Source organism: Lathyrus oleraceus, chromosome 2 (genome assembly GCF_024323335.1).
Source record: "Lathyrus oleraceus cultivar Zhongwan6 chromosome 2, CAAS_Psat_ZW6_1.0, whole genome shotgun sequence".
Classification (NCBI taxonomy): Eukaryota; Viridiplantae; Streptophyta; class Magnoliopsida; order Fabales; family Fabaceae; genus Lathyrus; species Lathyrus oleraceus.
Window position 1 is genome coordinate 19,057,236 of NC_066580.1, and position 17,116 is coordinate 19,074,351.

The window sequence follows — 17,116 nt, forward strand, 5'->3', positions numbered from 1 at the left end:
TGTTCAGTCTCTTCTGCTACAATTGCACATGTGACCGGAGATTGTTCATTTGCAGTCTTACGATGTAGAAGCACACCATGCACTCCATCAGGTCCTGCATCTAACCATACGACCCAAACCTGCAACAAACAACAAAGTTAGCAGCAGACACAATGGTCACAAGCTGACTTCAATTTGAAACCAATAGCATGGAAGTTCATTAATATTCCAATTAAATTAACCTTCAGTTCCAATCTTGACAGTATGTTAGCAGTAGCTTATCATCCTTTTTCTGCAACTCAAACCGGCAATGCATTGGATGCTACTGAATGCCTTGCTCGTGAAACCGAACTTCCAACCATCCAACGAATTTCACCAAAGTTACAGCCTGTGACCTGCACAAGAAAAAACACAAATTGCTTTTCACCTTCCCATTTTTCAGAATTTCCCAACAAATTGAGTTTCAAACCTTCGCCAACGATTCTATCCTATTGCTTTCAGGTAAGAAGTATTACACTTCCCGAATGCAGACAAAACGAGAACACTGGGACGGCGAGCAATGTATCCATCGCAAACAAACCCGCTGAATGCAGTAATTCACCCGAGCTTCCGCCGAGAGGTCTACCTCCTCTAGTGAGTGCATTGAAAGCCTCAGCTGAACAAAATGCTGCTTCTTTTCACTTTCCTGGACATAACAGAGGCCATGCCGCACTTGCTTCGATGACTCAACTCATTGGAATAAGACCATATGTTCATGATTTGCCTGAGCTTCCAGAACTTGATAACCTCTTTTGTCCTCAAGGCCCCATATTAGAAGCACAAAAAGAAGCAGCCAAACTGTTTGGATCATCACACACATGGTTTCTCGTCGGAGGTACTACTTGTGGGATCCATGCAGCAATTGTTACAGCCTTTCACCAATTAACCTCCATTTGCTCATGACCAAGCTACCAAGGGGAGTTAACCAATGGACCTGCACTGAGCTGCAAAAGAAAACTACAAAATAGGTCAGCAACAACATCAAATGGCTTTCAGACTTGTAGTCCCAAATAAGCAAACATGATCGTCACCACCACCACCATCATCGCCATCGACAACAAAACAACCATAACCCATTGAAATTGAAATTGAAACTGAAACTGAAATTGAAAATTGAGAAAGTAAATTAAATAGTACCATTACTATTATTATGCCAATTTTACCTGCAGATGTGATCGTCCCATTGGGTCTTCTCTTCTTCGCTTTTGGTCTCATCGTTAACCTCATTCAGGCAACATGCCTCGTGATTGTGCGGCCAGTTTCGAAGAATATTTACAGACGGATCAACAGGTTTGTGGCAGAACTTCTTTGGCTCGAGCTTGTTTGGATTGTTGATTGGTGGGTTGGAGCCAAGATTCAAGTATTTACAGGTCCTGAAACCTTTCGTTTAATGGGTAAAGAGCATGCTCTTGTCATATCCAATCACAAAAGTGATATCGATTGGCTTGTTGGATGGATTATAGCTGAGCGTTCAGTTTGTCTTGGTAGCAACCTTGCTGTGATGAAGAAATCGTCAGAGCTTCCGCCGGTCATTGGTTGGTCAATGTTGGTTTTCTGAATATCTTTTCTTGGAAAGAAATTGGGCCAAGGATGAAAGCACCTTAAAGTCAGGCCTACAAGAACTGAGGGATTTCCCTCTTCCCTTTTGGTTGACTCTCTTTGTAGAAGGAACTCGCTTTACACAGGCCAAACTATCAGCCGCTCAGGAATATGCAATCTCAACAGGATTGCCTGTTCCCAGAAATGTTTTGATTCCAAGAACTAAGGGGTTTGTTTCAGCAGTAAGTCATATGCGCACATTTGTTCCGGCTGTTTATGACGTAACAGTGGTAATTCCCAAGAGTTCACCTTCTCCTGCAATGCTAAGACCCTTCCAGGGGCACCCTTCAGTGGTGCATGTGCATGTTAAGCGGCATTTGATGAAGGATTTGCCAGAAGCAGATGAAGATGTTGCTCAATGGTGTCGAGACATATTTGTGGCTAAGGATGATTTGTTAGACCAACACATAGCTGAAGACAACTTCAGTGATCATGAGTCGCGGGATCTCGGTCGACCAATAAAGTCTCTTCTAGTTTATATAACATGGGTTTTCGTGGTTGTTGCGGGGACTATTAAGATGCTTCAATGGTCTTCACTATTATCCTCTTGGAAGGGTGTTGCATTTACAGTATTTAGTTTGGCAATTGTGACTGCACTCATGCAAATCATGATCATGTTCACACAATCTGAGCATTCAAATCCTGCCAAAGTTTCGCCTTCGAAGCCCAGAAGTAGAGAAGAATTGCAGGGTAGTGACGACAAACAAGAGTAGATCATAGACCATGTCCCTAGAACACATACTGTAGTGGAATTCCATAATGAGGAATTTGAGACTAGTTCTGTCACCAAGCTCACCAATTTTCACTGCGGTAAAAAGGGACACATTAATCAGTCAATTTGCAAAACCTAAAGTGCAAAACCATTAACCAATAGTCAGAGGGCAAAGTCAAAAAACATCCCAAATTGGTATGAGGTCAAAGCAGAGAAGAAAGTTTGTGAAGGATACCTTTTCTTGAATCTAACATGGATAGGGCAATTCAATTTCTGAGCATCCAAAATGCTTTGCAGAAACACTCCTTTTGAACAGCAAGGACCCCATTTGTAACCCTAATTCACAGAATATAAAGAGGAGAGGCAAATCAGTAAGAAAAACCTAGAGGCAGAAAAGAGGAGCACAACAAAAAACCCCTAGAGAACACAGAGAGCTGGAGGCGAAAATCTGAGAAGAAACCCTTAAAATCCCAAAATCAATTACCTGGAGGCCAGCTTCTTCGTGTCCTTCACCACCACCGCCGTGACACTTTGTAAGTACTTCTCTCTCTTTCTTTTTTATCTTTCTCATGTGCTTGCTGTTGAAAATATTGTGAGAGTTGAGAGTGATTGAGAGGGGTTTGTTGAGAGCGAGAGAGGGATTCGTGTGAGAGATGGAAAGATGCGAGTGAGATGCTGAAGGTTTGAGCTCGTAAGGTGAGAGAGAGTGAGGGAGACGAGCTTCTGTTTCCATTTTCTTTTTTTCTTTTTAATTAATTCTTTTTTATTTAATTTATTTCATTTTTAACACAAAAATCAGAAAAATGTATATGTTTTTATTTTCTTTTATTATTATTATTTACTTTTTATTTATTTAGCTTATTTTGTTTTTTAACAGAGATAATAAAAAACCCATAAAAATGTTTGTTTTGTTTTTTTTATTTATTTTAAATCTGTTAGCCCAGTTCATATATTTATGGTAGTATCTCAATAGCAGATAGTATTGAGTGGCCTAGTGGAGAGAGTTTAGTTGCATAATATTAGGTGGAGAGGGTTCGATACTCATGTGAGGTTTTTTTGCTTATTATTTGATTTTATCTTCCTTTAGCATTTTTTTATCCTCTTAGTATTTTATTAATATCTTCTTTTTATGTTTATTATACTCATGATTTCATTTGTTAATAATGCATAGTTATTGTATTTGAATTTAGTTCAAAAAACCATTTTTCTCAAACTATAAAAATCATACTTTTCTCGATTTAATATCGAGCCCATTTTTTACACCCTTGTAAGTCGATTGCTTTTAAGCATCGCCATCAACCTCACATAGCTTACTCTTGGGCTTTCTTACAATGAGCCGGTTCCCTTGCACTTACACTCATACATTGTTTATTGTTTCATTATTTCATTCTTTGATTATTTGATTCGATTATATACTTGTTTATATCTTACTTGTTTGATTAACTGTGGCCTACTTGTATGGTGTTTGAGGCATATATTTATATTGCTTGATTGCCATGTCAACCCCCATTCATAACAAATGTATCCCTCTCCCATGAAATGTATAATATTTATTCTTTCATTCTTTATTCACCTGTTAATACAAGAATTAAAATGAACGCCCGATAACCATTTCAAAACAAGATCAAAACCTCGATCCAACGTCGAGTAATCATTTTTTCAAAACCTAACAGAACCAGCACGTATTCATCCACCCTTTTGTAAGTCGATTGCTTTATGCATCGCCATCAACCTTGTAAGTCGATTGCTTTATGCATCGCCATCAACCTTGTAAGTCGATTGCTTCATGCATCGCCATCTACCCTTATCCCTAACCCTTCTCCTTGCTCCATTCGTCGATTCTTGTTCCGATTAGGTAGCACCCATTAGATAGAACCCTTTGTATGATAACATAGGTAGGATCCCCATATCCTTTTGTATGATAACATAGGTAGGATCCCCATATCCTTTTGTATGATAACATAGGTAGGATTCCCATATTCCTTTGCATGCTAACATTAGGTAGATATTCCCATTTGTAAATCCTAACACTTAAGTACATATTGCATGACAACTCTAGGGCAGAGCTTCCCCACTTCTAGACCTTTCTGAGCGTCTCCGATCTTGTGGCATGTAGTCCGTTCTATTGCAAAGAGGTAACTGCCTAAGACTCGATTCAGCGAGCTGCGACACCTACTGCTAGGACGTGAACACATCGCCCACTCTCCTTTGACACAACTGGTGTCCTCCTTTATAAGTCCATGTTCAGATGGCAACCCCTATGTAGGGGAACTACGTCGCCCTGATTCTCATACCAGATGAGGTACGTAGGCAGGAGATCGTGCGAGATCTCTCCGGGCACTTTTCTTTTTTCTTTTTGTGTGTGCTTGACAGTTATAGGCTCGAGTTCCCGACTCCCTATTAACTTGTTTGGTTGTTGTGTGCTTGGAAGCTGATGTAAGTCCATCAAGTGGCATTCGGGTTCCAGTGTGGTTTGTTTGGTTCGGATGCTGATGTAAGTCCAGTGATTGGCATTCGGGCTCCACGTTTGCCTTTTTGTGTGTGCTTTGGTTCGGATGCTGATGTAAGTCCAGTGATTGGCATTCAGGCTCCATGTTTGCCTGCTTATGTGTTTGTTTGTTTGGCGTGCGTGAGCCGAACTACGACAACTCTGATTCTCATGTTCAGATGAGATACGTAGGCACAAGATGCGATGTCTTGCCGAGTTTGACTAACAACTAACAGCTAATCCTTGTTTGCTTTCGCCCTCGTTGCGATCCTTTCTCTCGCCCTCGTTGCGATCGAGACATTCCCTTTCTCTTGCCCTAGTTGCAATCGAGACCTTTGTTCCCGTTAGTGTAGCTGAACTACGTTCTGCTCTGATTCTCATTCCCGATGAGATAGGTAGGCATAAGACGCGATGTCTTAGCGAGCACACTCCTCTTTAACCCATAGGTAGCCGAGCTACGAAGACTCTGATTCTCATATTCAGATGAGATACGTATGCAGTGGATGCGACATCCGTGCGAGTCATTTTCTTTGACCCTTTCTTTTAGTAAATAGTACATTAGATAAACGCACACCCTTTAGACAAGAAACAACAAGAGTGGATCCCGTAGAGTACTACGGATGCGTAGGGGTGCTAATACCTTCCCTTCGCATAATCGACTCCCGAACCCAAGATTTGGTTGCGAGACCTTGTCTTTTCCTTTCCTTTCTCCAGGTTTACTTCGAGCGTTTCCTTTCCCTCCTTTGGGATAAATAACGCACGGTGGCGACTCTTCTGTCATTTCTTTTCTCGCCGGTTGTTTTTTCGCATACCGTATTTTTCGGGTTGCGACACCATTTCTCCACCAACTCCGAATCCAATGTATTTGAAGCTTCAGTTGACGATGACTGAGCGAGAATCTTTGACAGACGACAGTTGGAGAACAAAGTCTTGTCAGGATGCAGTTACTTGCCAAATCACTAATTTTTGCCTAGATTTCCCCAGGGTGAGGTACTCAATCTAGCGGGATATATATATTCATCATTTTTTATGTCTCTAACTTTTGCCTGGACCGCCCTTTCGGGTTTTCAATCCACCGAGACGCTCATTTTTGTCTAAGTCGCCCTTTCGAATTCTCAACTTAGCGAGCTATTCTGTTTTTATTTTTAGGCGAAGTATTTCTTGACTGCATCTGAATTCACAAGACGAGTGAAATCCTCCCCATCCATAGTTGTAAGTATCAAAGCATCGCCTGAAAAGGCTCTCTTAACAACATATGGACCTTCATTGTTTGGAGTCCACTTGCCCCTGGAATCGGGTGCGAAAGACAAGACTTTCTTGAGCACGAGGTCACCTTCTCGAAACACACGAGGCTTGACCTTCTTATCAAAGGATTTCTTCATCCTTTGCTGATATAACTGACCATGGCACCTGGCAGTTAATCTCTTCTCTTCAATTAAATTCAACTGGTCATAACGACTCTGGACCCATTCAGCCTCAGTCAACTTGGCTTCCATCAAGACTCTCATTGATGGGATCTCAACCTCCACGGGGAGCACAGCCTCCATGCCATACACAAGAGAGAAATGGGTTACCCCTGTTGAAGTGCGGACAGATGTATGATAACCATGCAAAGCAAATGGAAGCATCTCATGCCAATCTTTGTACGTAACAACCATCTTCTGAATAATCTTCTTGATGTTCTTGTTGGCAGCTTCAACAGCCCCATTCATCTTGGGTCTGTAGGGAGAAGAATTATGGTGTGCAATCTTGAACTCGCTACACAACTCTTTCATCATCTTGTTGTTCAAGTTAGATCCATTATCAATAATGATCTTGTCTGGCACACCATACCGGCATATGAGTTGGTTCTTGATAAACTTCACAACCACCTGCCTAGTCACATTCGCATATGATGCCGCTTCAACCCACTTGGTGAAGTAATCAATTATTGCGAGAATAAAACGGTGACCGTGTGACGCCTTTGGCTCTATCATGCCAATCATGTCAATTCCCCACATGGAGAAAGGCCATGGTGAGGAAATAGCATTCAAAAGTGTTGGGGGAATATGAATCTTATCCGTATAAATCTGACACTTGTGGCATTTCTTCACATATTTGCAGCAGACAGACTCCATTGTCAGTCAATAGTAGCATGCTCTCCACATCTTCTTTGCCATGGCATGCCCATTGGAATGAGTACCAAATGAACCCTCATGGACTTCAGTCATCAACAGGTCTGCTTCGTGTCTATCCACGCATCTGAGCAGAACCATTTCAAAATTCCTCTTATAAAGCACATCACCATTAAGGTAGAAACTGCCAGATAATCTCCTCAAAGTCTTTATGTCTTTAACAGATGCCCCAAGCGGGTAAGTCTGACTTTGGAGAAAGCATTTGATATCATAATACCATGGCTTATCATCTTTCACCTCTTCAACTGAAAACATATGAGTTGGTCTATCCAAGCGCATCACAGTAATATTGGGGACTTCATTCCAATATTTCACCACAATCATCGAAGCAAGCGTAGCAAAAGCATCTGTCATTCGATTCTCATCTCAAGGAATATGATGGAAGTCAACCTTAGTAAAGAAAGTTGAAATCCTTCTCGCATAATCTCTGTATGGGATGAGGCCAGGCTGATTCGTCTCCCATTCACCCTTAATCTGATTAACAACAAGGGCCGAATCACCATAAACATCAAGATGTTTGATCCTTAGATCAATACACTCTTCCAAACCCATAATACAGGCCTCATACTCCGCCATACTATTCGTGCATTTGAAAGTTAGCCTTGCTGTAAAAGGAAAATGTGTGCCCTGAGGAGTAATGATCACTGCCTCAATACCATTTCCATATTGATTAACAGCACCATCGAATACCATACTCCATCGGGAACCAGGCTCTGGCCCTTCATCAAGCGTAGGCTCATCGCAATCTTTCATTTTCAAATACAGAATCTCCTCATCTGGGAAGTCGTACTGAATAGACTGATAATCTTCAATTGGTTGATGTGCCAAATGGTCAGCCAAGATACTACCTTTAATAGCTTTCTAAGCTCGATACTCAATATCATACTCAGACAACAACATCTGCCACCGGGCTATCCTCCCAGTTAAAGCAGGCTTCTCAAAGATATACTTGATTGGATCCATTTTAGATATCAACCAAGTCGTATGATTCAACATATACTGGCGCAAACGCTTAGCGGCCCAAGCCAAAGCACGGCATGTCTTCTCAAGCATTGAGTACCGAGACTCACAGTCAGTGAACTTCTTACTCAAGTAGTATATCGCATACTCTTTCTTCCCTGATTCATCTTGCTGACCAAGGACACAACCCATGGAATCATCAAGCACGGTCAAGTACATAATTAATGGTCTCCCTTCAACAGGCGGAGACAGAATTGGAGCCTCGGACAGATACTTTTTGATACTGTTGAAAGTTTTCTGGCAATCCTCGGTCCAATCATGACGCTAATATTTCCGGAGGAGCTTGAATATAGGCGCACATGTGTCAGTCATGTGGGATATAAATCTGGAAATGTAATTCAAGCAGCCAAGAAAACCTCGGACTTACTTCTTAGTTTTGGGCGCAGGCATCTCTTGTATTGCTTTGACCTTGGCAGGATCAACTTCAAGACCTCTTTCACTGATAATAAAGCCCAATAACTTGCCGGAACGGACTCCAAATGTACACTTGTTCGGATTCAGGCAGAGTTTGTACTTCCTCAAACGCTGGAAAAGCTTCAGCAAGTGTTCTACATGTTCAACTTCCGCTTTCGACTTCACAATCATATCATCGACATACACCTCGATCTCCTTGTGCATCATATCATGAAACAAGGTAGTCATAGCTCGTTGATACGTGGCTCCGGCGTTCTTCAAACCGAAGGGCATCACTCGATAACAGAATATTCCCCAAGGTGTGATGAATGTTGTCTTCTCCATATCCTCAGGTGCCATTTTAATCTGGTTATAACTGGGAAATCCGTCCATAAATGAGAAGACATTGAATTTAGTTGTATTGTCTACCAACATATCAATATGTGGTAGAGGAAAATCATCTTTTGGACTAGCTTTATTCAAGTCTCGATAGTCCACACACATTCGGACTTTTCCATCTTTCTTAGGCACATGCACAATATTGGCCACCCATTGAGGATATGTAGAAGTCACCAGAAACCCCGCATCAATTTGCTTATGAACTTCTTCTTTAATCTTCACTGCCATATCAGGATGAGTTCTTCTGAGCTTCTGCTTCAAAGGCACACACTCAGGCTTCAACAGCAAGAAATGTTGCACAATATCAGTATCTAAACCAGGCATGTCTTCATACGACCAGGTAAAGACGTCGACATATTCTCGTAGCAACTCAATCAACCCCTTCTTAACAGACTCTTCCAGGAGTGCCCCAATCTTCACTTCACGAACGTAGTCTTCAGACCCCAAGTTCAATGTTTCCAGATTCTCAAGATGCGGCTGAATGATCTTCTCCTCGTGCTCAAGCAGACGGGTAATCTCATCAGGAATCTCTTCAATATCATCTTCTTCTGCCTCAAATACAGGGAACTCAAAGTTGGGAGATGGTGTTGGATCATTATGTTCAATGGGTTTGATTAACCTGCATAATGATTTTGAGTATAAAAGAGATTTCAGAATTCAAGCAAAGCAAATCATTATGCAGATGAAAAGATTGATTTTATTCTCTTTTTAGGGTTTTATGGTGATCACCAATTTCATGCAAAAAGCAAAAAGCAAAAATAATTTGGAAAACAAACATTTAACATGTGATTATTGAATGAATATCATTGTATTAATCAAATATGTGCCAACAATGTCATCACTTCTCCTTTGGCATGTGAGAAGGATTTTCAATCAAAATGAACACATTACGTTGACTTATGGACAACTGTTGAAACATCAACAGCGACCCAATTATTGCAGATTCCTCCAGGGATGACAAAGTTGCCAAGATCTTCCTCTTCATCATCTTCCACTATGGCAACAGCCTTTTGATCTTCAACAGTGTGGATAAACCCTCCACTCTGGAACAGCCCACGCTCATTGGAAACACCTGAAGAATACCCTATGCCAGCTCGGGATTTATTATCTTCCAACTTGATCATTTGCCCCAAACCAGTAGTTGCACCATGCTCAATGGCCAACTTTGCATCGTTGTAGGAGACAAAAGAAGAAAGTCATTTCCTTGAAGGCTCAGCAATAGACAAGGCTTGGAACGGAGTTCCAACCTCATCCTCGGCATCAATGTAGGAAAAGGAAGATAAATGACTAACCAAGAGAGCCTTCTCTCCCCCTATCACCACCAACTTCTTATTCTTAACGAATTTCAACTTCTGGTGTAGGGTGGATGTCACGGCGCCTGCCTCGTGAATCCATGATCTGCCAAGCAAACAACTGTAAAACGGATGTATATCCATGACCTGGAAAGTGATCTGGAAATCACCAGGTCCAATCTTGATCGGGAGTTCTACTTCGCCAATCACGGTTTTGCACGATCCATCAAACGCCTTAACAACCACTCCACTCTGCCTCATGGGAGGCCCCTGATAAGAAAGTTTAGCCAAAGTGGATTTTGGCAACACATTAAGCGATAATCCTGTGTCCACCAACACATTGGACAAGGCATCATCCTTGCAGTTCATTGAAATGTGTAAAGCCAAATTGTGGTCTTTTCCCTCCTCGGGAAGATCAGCATCACAGAAGCTCAAATTGTTGCAGGCGGTTATGTTTGCAACAATGCTATCAAACTGCTTTATAGCTCTTGTGTTATACCGGTGCATCAGCTTATCTTCAAAATAAATGAAGAGCAAAGAGTTAGACCACTGATCAAGAAGCTCATAACAAAACCTGCTTATGCATATGATGCATGCAATGTTTGTGCATATGGTTTGTTTTTATTTGAGGAACTTAATAAAGATCTATTTGCAAATATTTGAAAATATTAATCTTTTAAGACATATACATAGCAATAATATTTGGAAAATTTTTACACCAATGAAGTAGTACAGTCTTGGTAACCAAATACAATACAAGAGGAAAGGAGAATAAACATCCTATGGAGCCCTAGAAACAATCGTCCAAAGCTCTCGAGATCGGAAGATAAGCTGCACGAAGCCTCTTCACCTCTCTCTCATAAGCTGCTTCCATGTCGGCCTTCTCCTTGGCGAGCCGATCATACTTCCTCTTCCAAAACCTGGATGACTGAGGAAGAAGAGAAGTAACCACATCATCAGGCTCATCGATAACTTGATGCTCCAGAAATTATATCATTGCATCCTTATCTCTAAGCTGTTGAAGAAGCTCCCTCTAATCTTTTCTAAAATAACAGTTTGATAAGGAAAGTGAAACGGAGAAGTATGAATATTTTTTTTTTTTGATATAGAAGAAAAATTAGTGAATACGAAAGGATTCATTCAAAATATGCATGCTCATTTCATTAATCAATACTATTAATAAACAAACAATGTCTAACAACAAGTAACATTTAATTGGGAAAAATTGCAAATGCAAATGATAAACAGTTTAATGATTGACGGCTTTGGGGACGCTCCTTCCTGCATTACCCACTAGCTTTGGGATACTTGATTCACTATTCAGTTGACCTCCTTGGGACCCAAAAGTTGATGTTTTCATCTTAATCAATATTAGTGGAATGGTCTCCAAAGTCTTTTCTTTTGGCCTCCTCACAAGATGCAGCCTTCTTGAAATTATCTCTCAGCTCTTATTTGTCTTCATTTGTATGGGTGATGGCCTTTCCGACTGCTGTTTCAACATCCTCGTCAAGAAATAATTTCATTTCATCTACCATAGGCCTGACCTTCTCTTTGTGGTATAGGATCTTGAATGATCCAAGAGGTTTTTGGATTTTCTCTTTGCCAGGCCTTTGGTTTAAACCATCAAGGCTTGGGTCTTTTGTAACACCCTTCTAAAATACCCCAAATATATAATTAAAATAACAACATATCAATCAGAGTAAATATGCACCAAGGGTGTCACACAACTACTTCAAACCATAATAACTGTCATGCTCTTTATTTAATCAAAATAACAGCTTTGCATAATTCGCAGCGGATATAAATCAACCAACCATTCAAGCACATAACGTTTTACATGGAAAAATAGTCCACAACCAACAATAAAACAATTAAAACATCCCGTCCCGATGTTACATCTATCAGAGCACGACCCACTAAGTAGACTACACTAGACTCCAGGCACTAGCTTCTACTCAATCACTGCTCGTTACCTGAAAAATAGTTGTAAGGGTGAGTTCCTCAATCGATATAACAAGCATTATAAATTATCATGTTATGTTAAGTAATTTAACTCATTAATCACCCAATATCAACACAACTCATATACATACTCAAGATCAATACCACTGATACACATACAACAAACCAACATAATGCAACTCTAATGAGACTCGACTCGTCATGCATGTGGTACCATTCGGAGTAAAACTCCCAACTTAAAATCATTGCCATTTTAGTGGGCATCAAGGCATAAGCCTTCAACTTTCAACTTAAAATTTTGCCAATCCAGGCCAACGTGGTGTGAGCAAAGCTCCGATTTAATGCATATGAATGTACATGGCATACACGACTTTACAATTCCGACAACATAATAATAACAGCAACACAACAAGGTTTTCAACCTAATCAACTTATAACCAACTTATAATCAACTTTGGCTCACCAAGCCTACAACTCAGTATTTTCAACAACTTTAATACAACTTATCAACATATTTGTATCAACACTTCATAACATAAACTCAACAAAATTACTCATCAAAATTAACGATAATAGGTCAATCACCAATTATGTTCACAACGTTAAAATATCAATTTTTCCAATTTCCAACAGTGTTAACCGGTTAACGCCCTGGGTTAACCGGTTAACGCAGGCAAAATACACTTTCTGGCAAAACGCAACAGTGTTAACCGGTTAACGCCCTGGGTTAACCGGTTAACGCAGGCAAAACAGCACATTTTCACAAAATATAACAGTGTTAACCGGTTAACGCCCTGGGTTAACCGGTTAACGCAGACAAAACAGTAGTTCCTGCGCTAACACAAGGCAGAATGCAGAGTTCTCCGCATTTTCCGCCGTTGGAGGACTTCCGGACCTCCGATTCAACTTCCGTAAAAAGCTACATTATCGGAAAATCACAACACATACAATTATCGATTCAATTCCAGTTTTCTTACAACTTATTCATCACAATTTTCTCAGCATTCTAAATCCCAATTAGGGTCAATTCCACGGTTTATCACTACCCATTACATGTTAATCTATAATACCCATTAAACGACGATAAACCCCCCTTACCTGATTAATCCGGCAAATCTTTGAGCTCCAAGCTTTTCTCTCTTCAACCTTCAGCCCTTGCTCTGTCTCTTTGCCCTTTTCCTCTTTCACGATCGTTTCTCTGCTTTTCACGTAAAAACCTTTTTACTCCAAATGGGCTCTTTTCCTTATTTCCAACATATATATATTTTCCAATAATAATAATAATCCAATAATATTTCCAATTAATTAATTAAATTAATAAATATTATATTAATTTAAATTAAATAATTAGCCTTATTTCATCGGGGTGTTACATCTTTCATCTTGACTAGCTTATGCAACTTGATCTGAATGCTCTTGCACTCTTCTATAGCATACCCCATTGTTTCGATGTGATACCCACACTCAACATTCGGGTTGTCTTCTTCAAAGATTAGGCGTTTGTTGTTGATAAATTCTTGAACTTTACCCTTGAATGACCAACAGACTTCAATAGGGTGCCCTATTAACCACATATGGTATTCACATTGCTCGTTGGGATCATACCCAAGTGGATAAGGGGTATGATCTGACACGAGGAATTTAGATACCACTAGCGAATGTTGGATCAAATAGGGTAGAAGCTGCAAACATGGTATAGGAATAGGGTCAAGAATAGCGCATGACTTAGATGACTTACGGCCTCTCCGATTTAGATTCCCGTGCCTTTAGGGAGGAATGGATGATGACCACTAATTTAGAGGTGCTGGAAGAACCGGTTGGGAACAAAATTCGGGAGGAACACCATACAACAGGTTAATAAATGTAGGATGTAGAGTGGAAGGAACGACAGAAATAACATTCCTGATTACGGCGCCTTGTCCAAGATCTTCCTCTCTTGCCATAGATTTACAACTTTCGACATTTGATCCATCTTGCCTTTCATGACGTTCATATCCTTTCTTGGCTCAACTTGATTTTGTTCCAAGCACTTCATTGTCCTTTAGTAGCTCTCAAGGGTTCGATATGAGCACCAGGAAGTCAACCTGTTGTTTATGGACAAAAGGTGGGATGAGTTTTTTTATTTTGGAAAATGCTATGAAATGCATGCTAATGAAATGTGAATGCATGAATGTTTTATTGTATTTTGCTATGCAAAGAAAATGTAATGCATATATAGTTAGGATCCGGGATAACGTGAGTATTGTCAGAACAATCTAACTGGTAGGTTTCTCTATAATGGATAGTTATAGGCTTTCTACCCATAAACCACTCATAGGATTGACAATGAGGTTTTGGATAAGGTTCCTAGAGTCATGGACTATAATCGTATCAACATCCTGCAACAGGCTAGTCGTTTTATGACGAGAGTGACGAAAGGTCTATTTTGGGCGGGGTCTTCATATTAGACACACAAGGAGTGGTCTTTGGAGACTAACACTACACAACCACCAAAACAGAAACTGGTTCTAAGAATGGTTCCCAGAGTCATGGACCCTTCATAAATCAACGTCATGCGACAAGCTAGATGTCTTACAATGAGATCTATGAAAAGATCTTCTCTAGGGGAAGTATTCATGCTAGGCACACAAAGAGTGGTCCTTAGAGACTAACACTACATAAATTCCAATTCTAAATTATGTGTTCCCTCTTCTTTTTCCAAATCTTAGATGTAGAGCCTTACTCATGATACCATCTCAGGATCCAAAGGCAAGTATGATAATGAGCATATATTTAAAAAGAGAAAACATAAAAGAAAACAAGTAAGCAAACATGTAATGGAAAGAGCAAACAAAAAATAAACAAATAAGACAAATCAACATTCATCGCAAAGTTAACTAAGTTAGGTTGATCTCTTACAACATTTTGGGATCGATTTTGCTGACGTGCCTCGATGGAAAGTTTAAAATCCATTTCATATTCTAGAGACAATTTAGTTGACATGCCATATTATAGTTTGTCCATCTAAGTGTTGCCACGTTAACACAATGAAACCTAAATAAGATATGAGACCAAAACATATGAAAAATTAAAATTATACACTCAAAAAAATTATTTTAAAATGGAGGAATTAAAACCATTTATATGAAAATAAAGGAACCAAAATACATTTAAGTCTACTATAATTTTTGTGTAATGGTTTAATAACTATAAACTATACTTAATAAATTATCTTGAAAGAATTTTAAAATAAAATTGAAGCGTTTAAATTTAAAAAGTAAATTATAAAAAAATAAGGTAATGATTTTAAATAAAAGAAGTTAATAAAGTAAAAATGATAAACATAAAGTCTTTAAATGATACTGCTATTTCATAAGTATAGTCAATTGACCTATTTTAGGTTTGTAAGTTGTGTCCAACTTTAAATGACAATCATACAAAGCCAAAGAAAAAAATTTGCCATTAAAAAATTATTAACTCTTTGCTTTTAAAAAATAATTTTAAAATTTTTCCATTAATAATTTACTAACTCTTTGCTTTTAAAAACTAATTTTAGTTCCTCAATAAGACTGAGTTGTTTCATAAAACAAAAAGGTTGAGCTGTAATTTTCAATTATAATTGTAACATGTTACAACCACATTAAACAACTAATTCGATCTGAATTCCCTGTATTTTACACTAATTATAACAATATCAGTTAATGCAAACTTCAATATAAATATCCTATTTTAAATTTTATTATTCCAAACATTAATTAATTATGGCTTTTTCATATGCTAATAACTCTTTTTTTCTCTTGCTTTGTGTATGTTTAAACTTTAGCGCAATTGCATTTGGTGGTAATTTTAACACTGATTTTAACATTATTTTTGGAGATAAAAGGGCTATTATACAAAATGGTGGCAATAGTATGACACTTGAAATGGATAAATACTCTGGCTCTGGCATTGGATCAAAGAATGACTATTTGTTTGGAAGATTTGACATGCAAATTAAACTTGTGCCAGAAAACTCTGCAGGCACTGTCACCGCATATTATGTATGCGTTTTATTCACAATATTCTCATATTCTCATAAATGCAATAGTTTATTCATGTTTATAATAGTTTTAGTATGCGCTTAAAATTTAGAATATTGTATCTTGATCATACGATCATCAATATGTTGATTGCGTGAATGTGTGTGATTCATGAGTACATATGATCTAAATCTTTATATTGTAATCACAATTGTGATTGAAAACTGCAATCTAAGACTATATTATTCTTGCGCACACTAACACATTTTAAAATATGAGGATATTTTATTTATTGTGTGACTATTTAATTTCATATTTATATATGTGCAGTTAAGTTCTCAAGGACCTCACCATGATGAAATTGATATAGAATTTTTGGGAAATTTATCTGGTGATCCATATATTCTCTCAACCAATTTATATGCCCATGGCAATGGAGGTCATGAGATGCAATACTATCTCTGGTTTGATCCCACACAAGACTTTCACACTTATTCTATTGATTGGAATCCTCAACGCATAATGTAAGTTTTCACTGACACCTCTTTGATCAAAGATGTGTTTTGTGTTTGACACATCACAATATATGATATTGAAACATGTGATTACGTTCAGATTATTTATTTTTATGTTTGACGCGTGTTTACAGAATATTGGTGGATAATATTCCAATAAGAGTGATGCATAATAGGCAAAATATTGGTGTCGCATTTCCAACTAGGCAACCAATGATGTTATACACAACCTTATGGAATGGAGATTCATGGGCAACAAGATGGGGACAAGTTAAGATTGATTGGTCAAAGGCTCCATTCATAGCAAGTTTTAGAAATTTCAATGCAAATGCATGCATTCCAAGTTCATCTAATAATTGCTACGGTTTTAATAGTGGAAAAAATAAAGGTCTAAATGGTGAAACAAAGATGAAGCTTAAAGAGATTCATGCAAAATGGAATGTTTATGATTATTGTCGTGATTTTAGACGCTATGCTCATGGTCTTCCTTATGAATGTCGTAAGACAAATAATCGTAAAGGTCTTCAAGATGAAGATTTTGAATAG

The 17,116-nt window shown here is 38.8% G+C and overlaps 2 protein-coding genes and 1 pseudogene across 2 annotated transcripts; all 3 read left to right on the forward strand.

Moving 5' to 3' along the window:
• The first annotated feature begins 243 nt into the window (after window positions 1-243).
• On the forward strand, window positions 244-921 carry LOC127121690 (uncharacterized). Its single transcript, XM_051052139.1, has one exon. It carries the CDS (start codon window positions 244-246, stop codon window positions 919-921), a length of 678 nt encoding a protein of 225 aa, XP_050908096.1.
• Window positions 922-1,061: 140 nt separating this feature from the next.
• On the forward strand, window positions 1,062-2,333 carry LOC127117741 (1-acyl-sn-glycerol-3-phosphate acyltransferase 2-like; annotated as a pseudogene).
• Window positions 2,334-15,797: 13,464 nt separating this feature from the next.
• On the forward strand, window positions 15,798-17,116 carry LOC127121691 (xyloglucan endotransglucosylase protein 1). Its single transcript, XM_051052140.1, has 3 exons — window positions 15,798-16,076; window positions 16,386-16,579; window positions 16,705-17,116. The coding sequence occupies exons 1-3, from the start codon at window positions 15,798-15,800 to the stop codon at window positions 17,114-17,116; spliced, it is 885 nt and encodes a 294-aa protein (XP_050908097.1).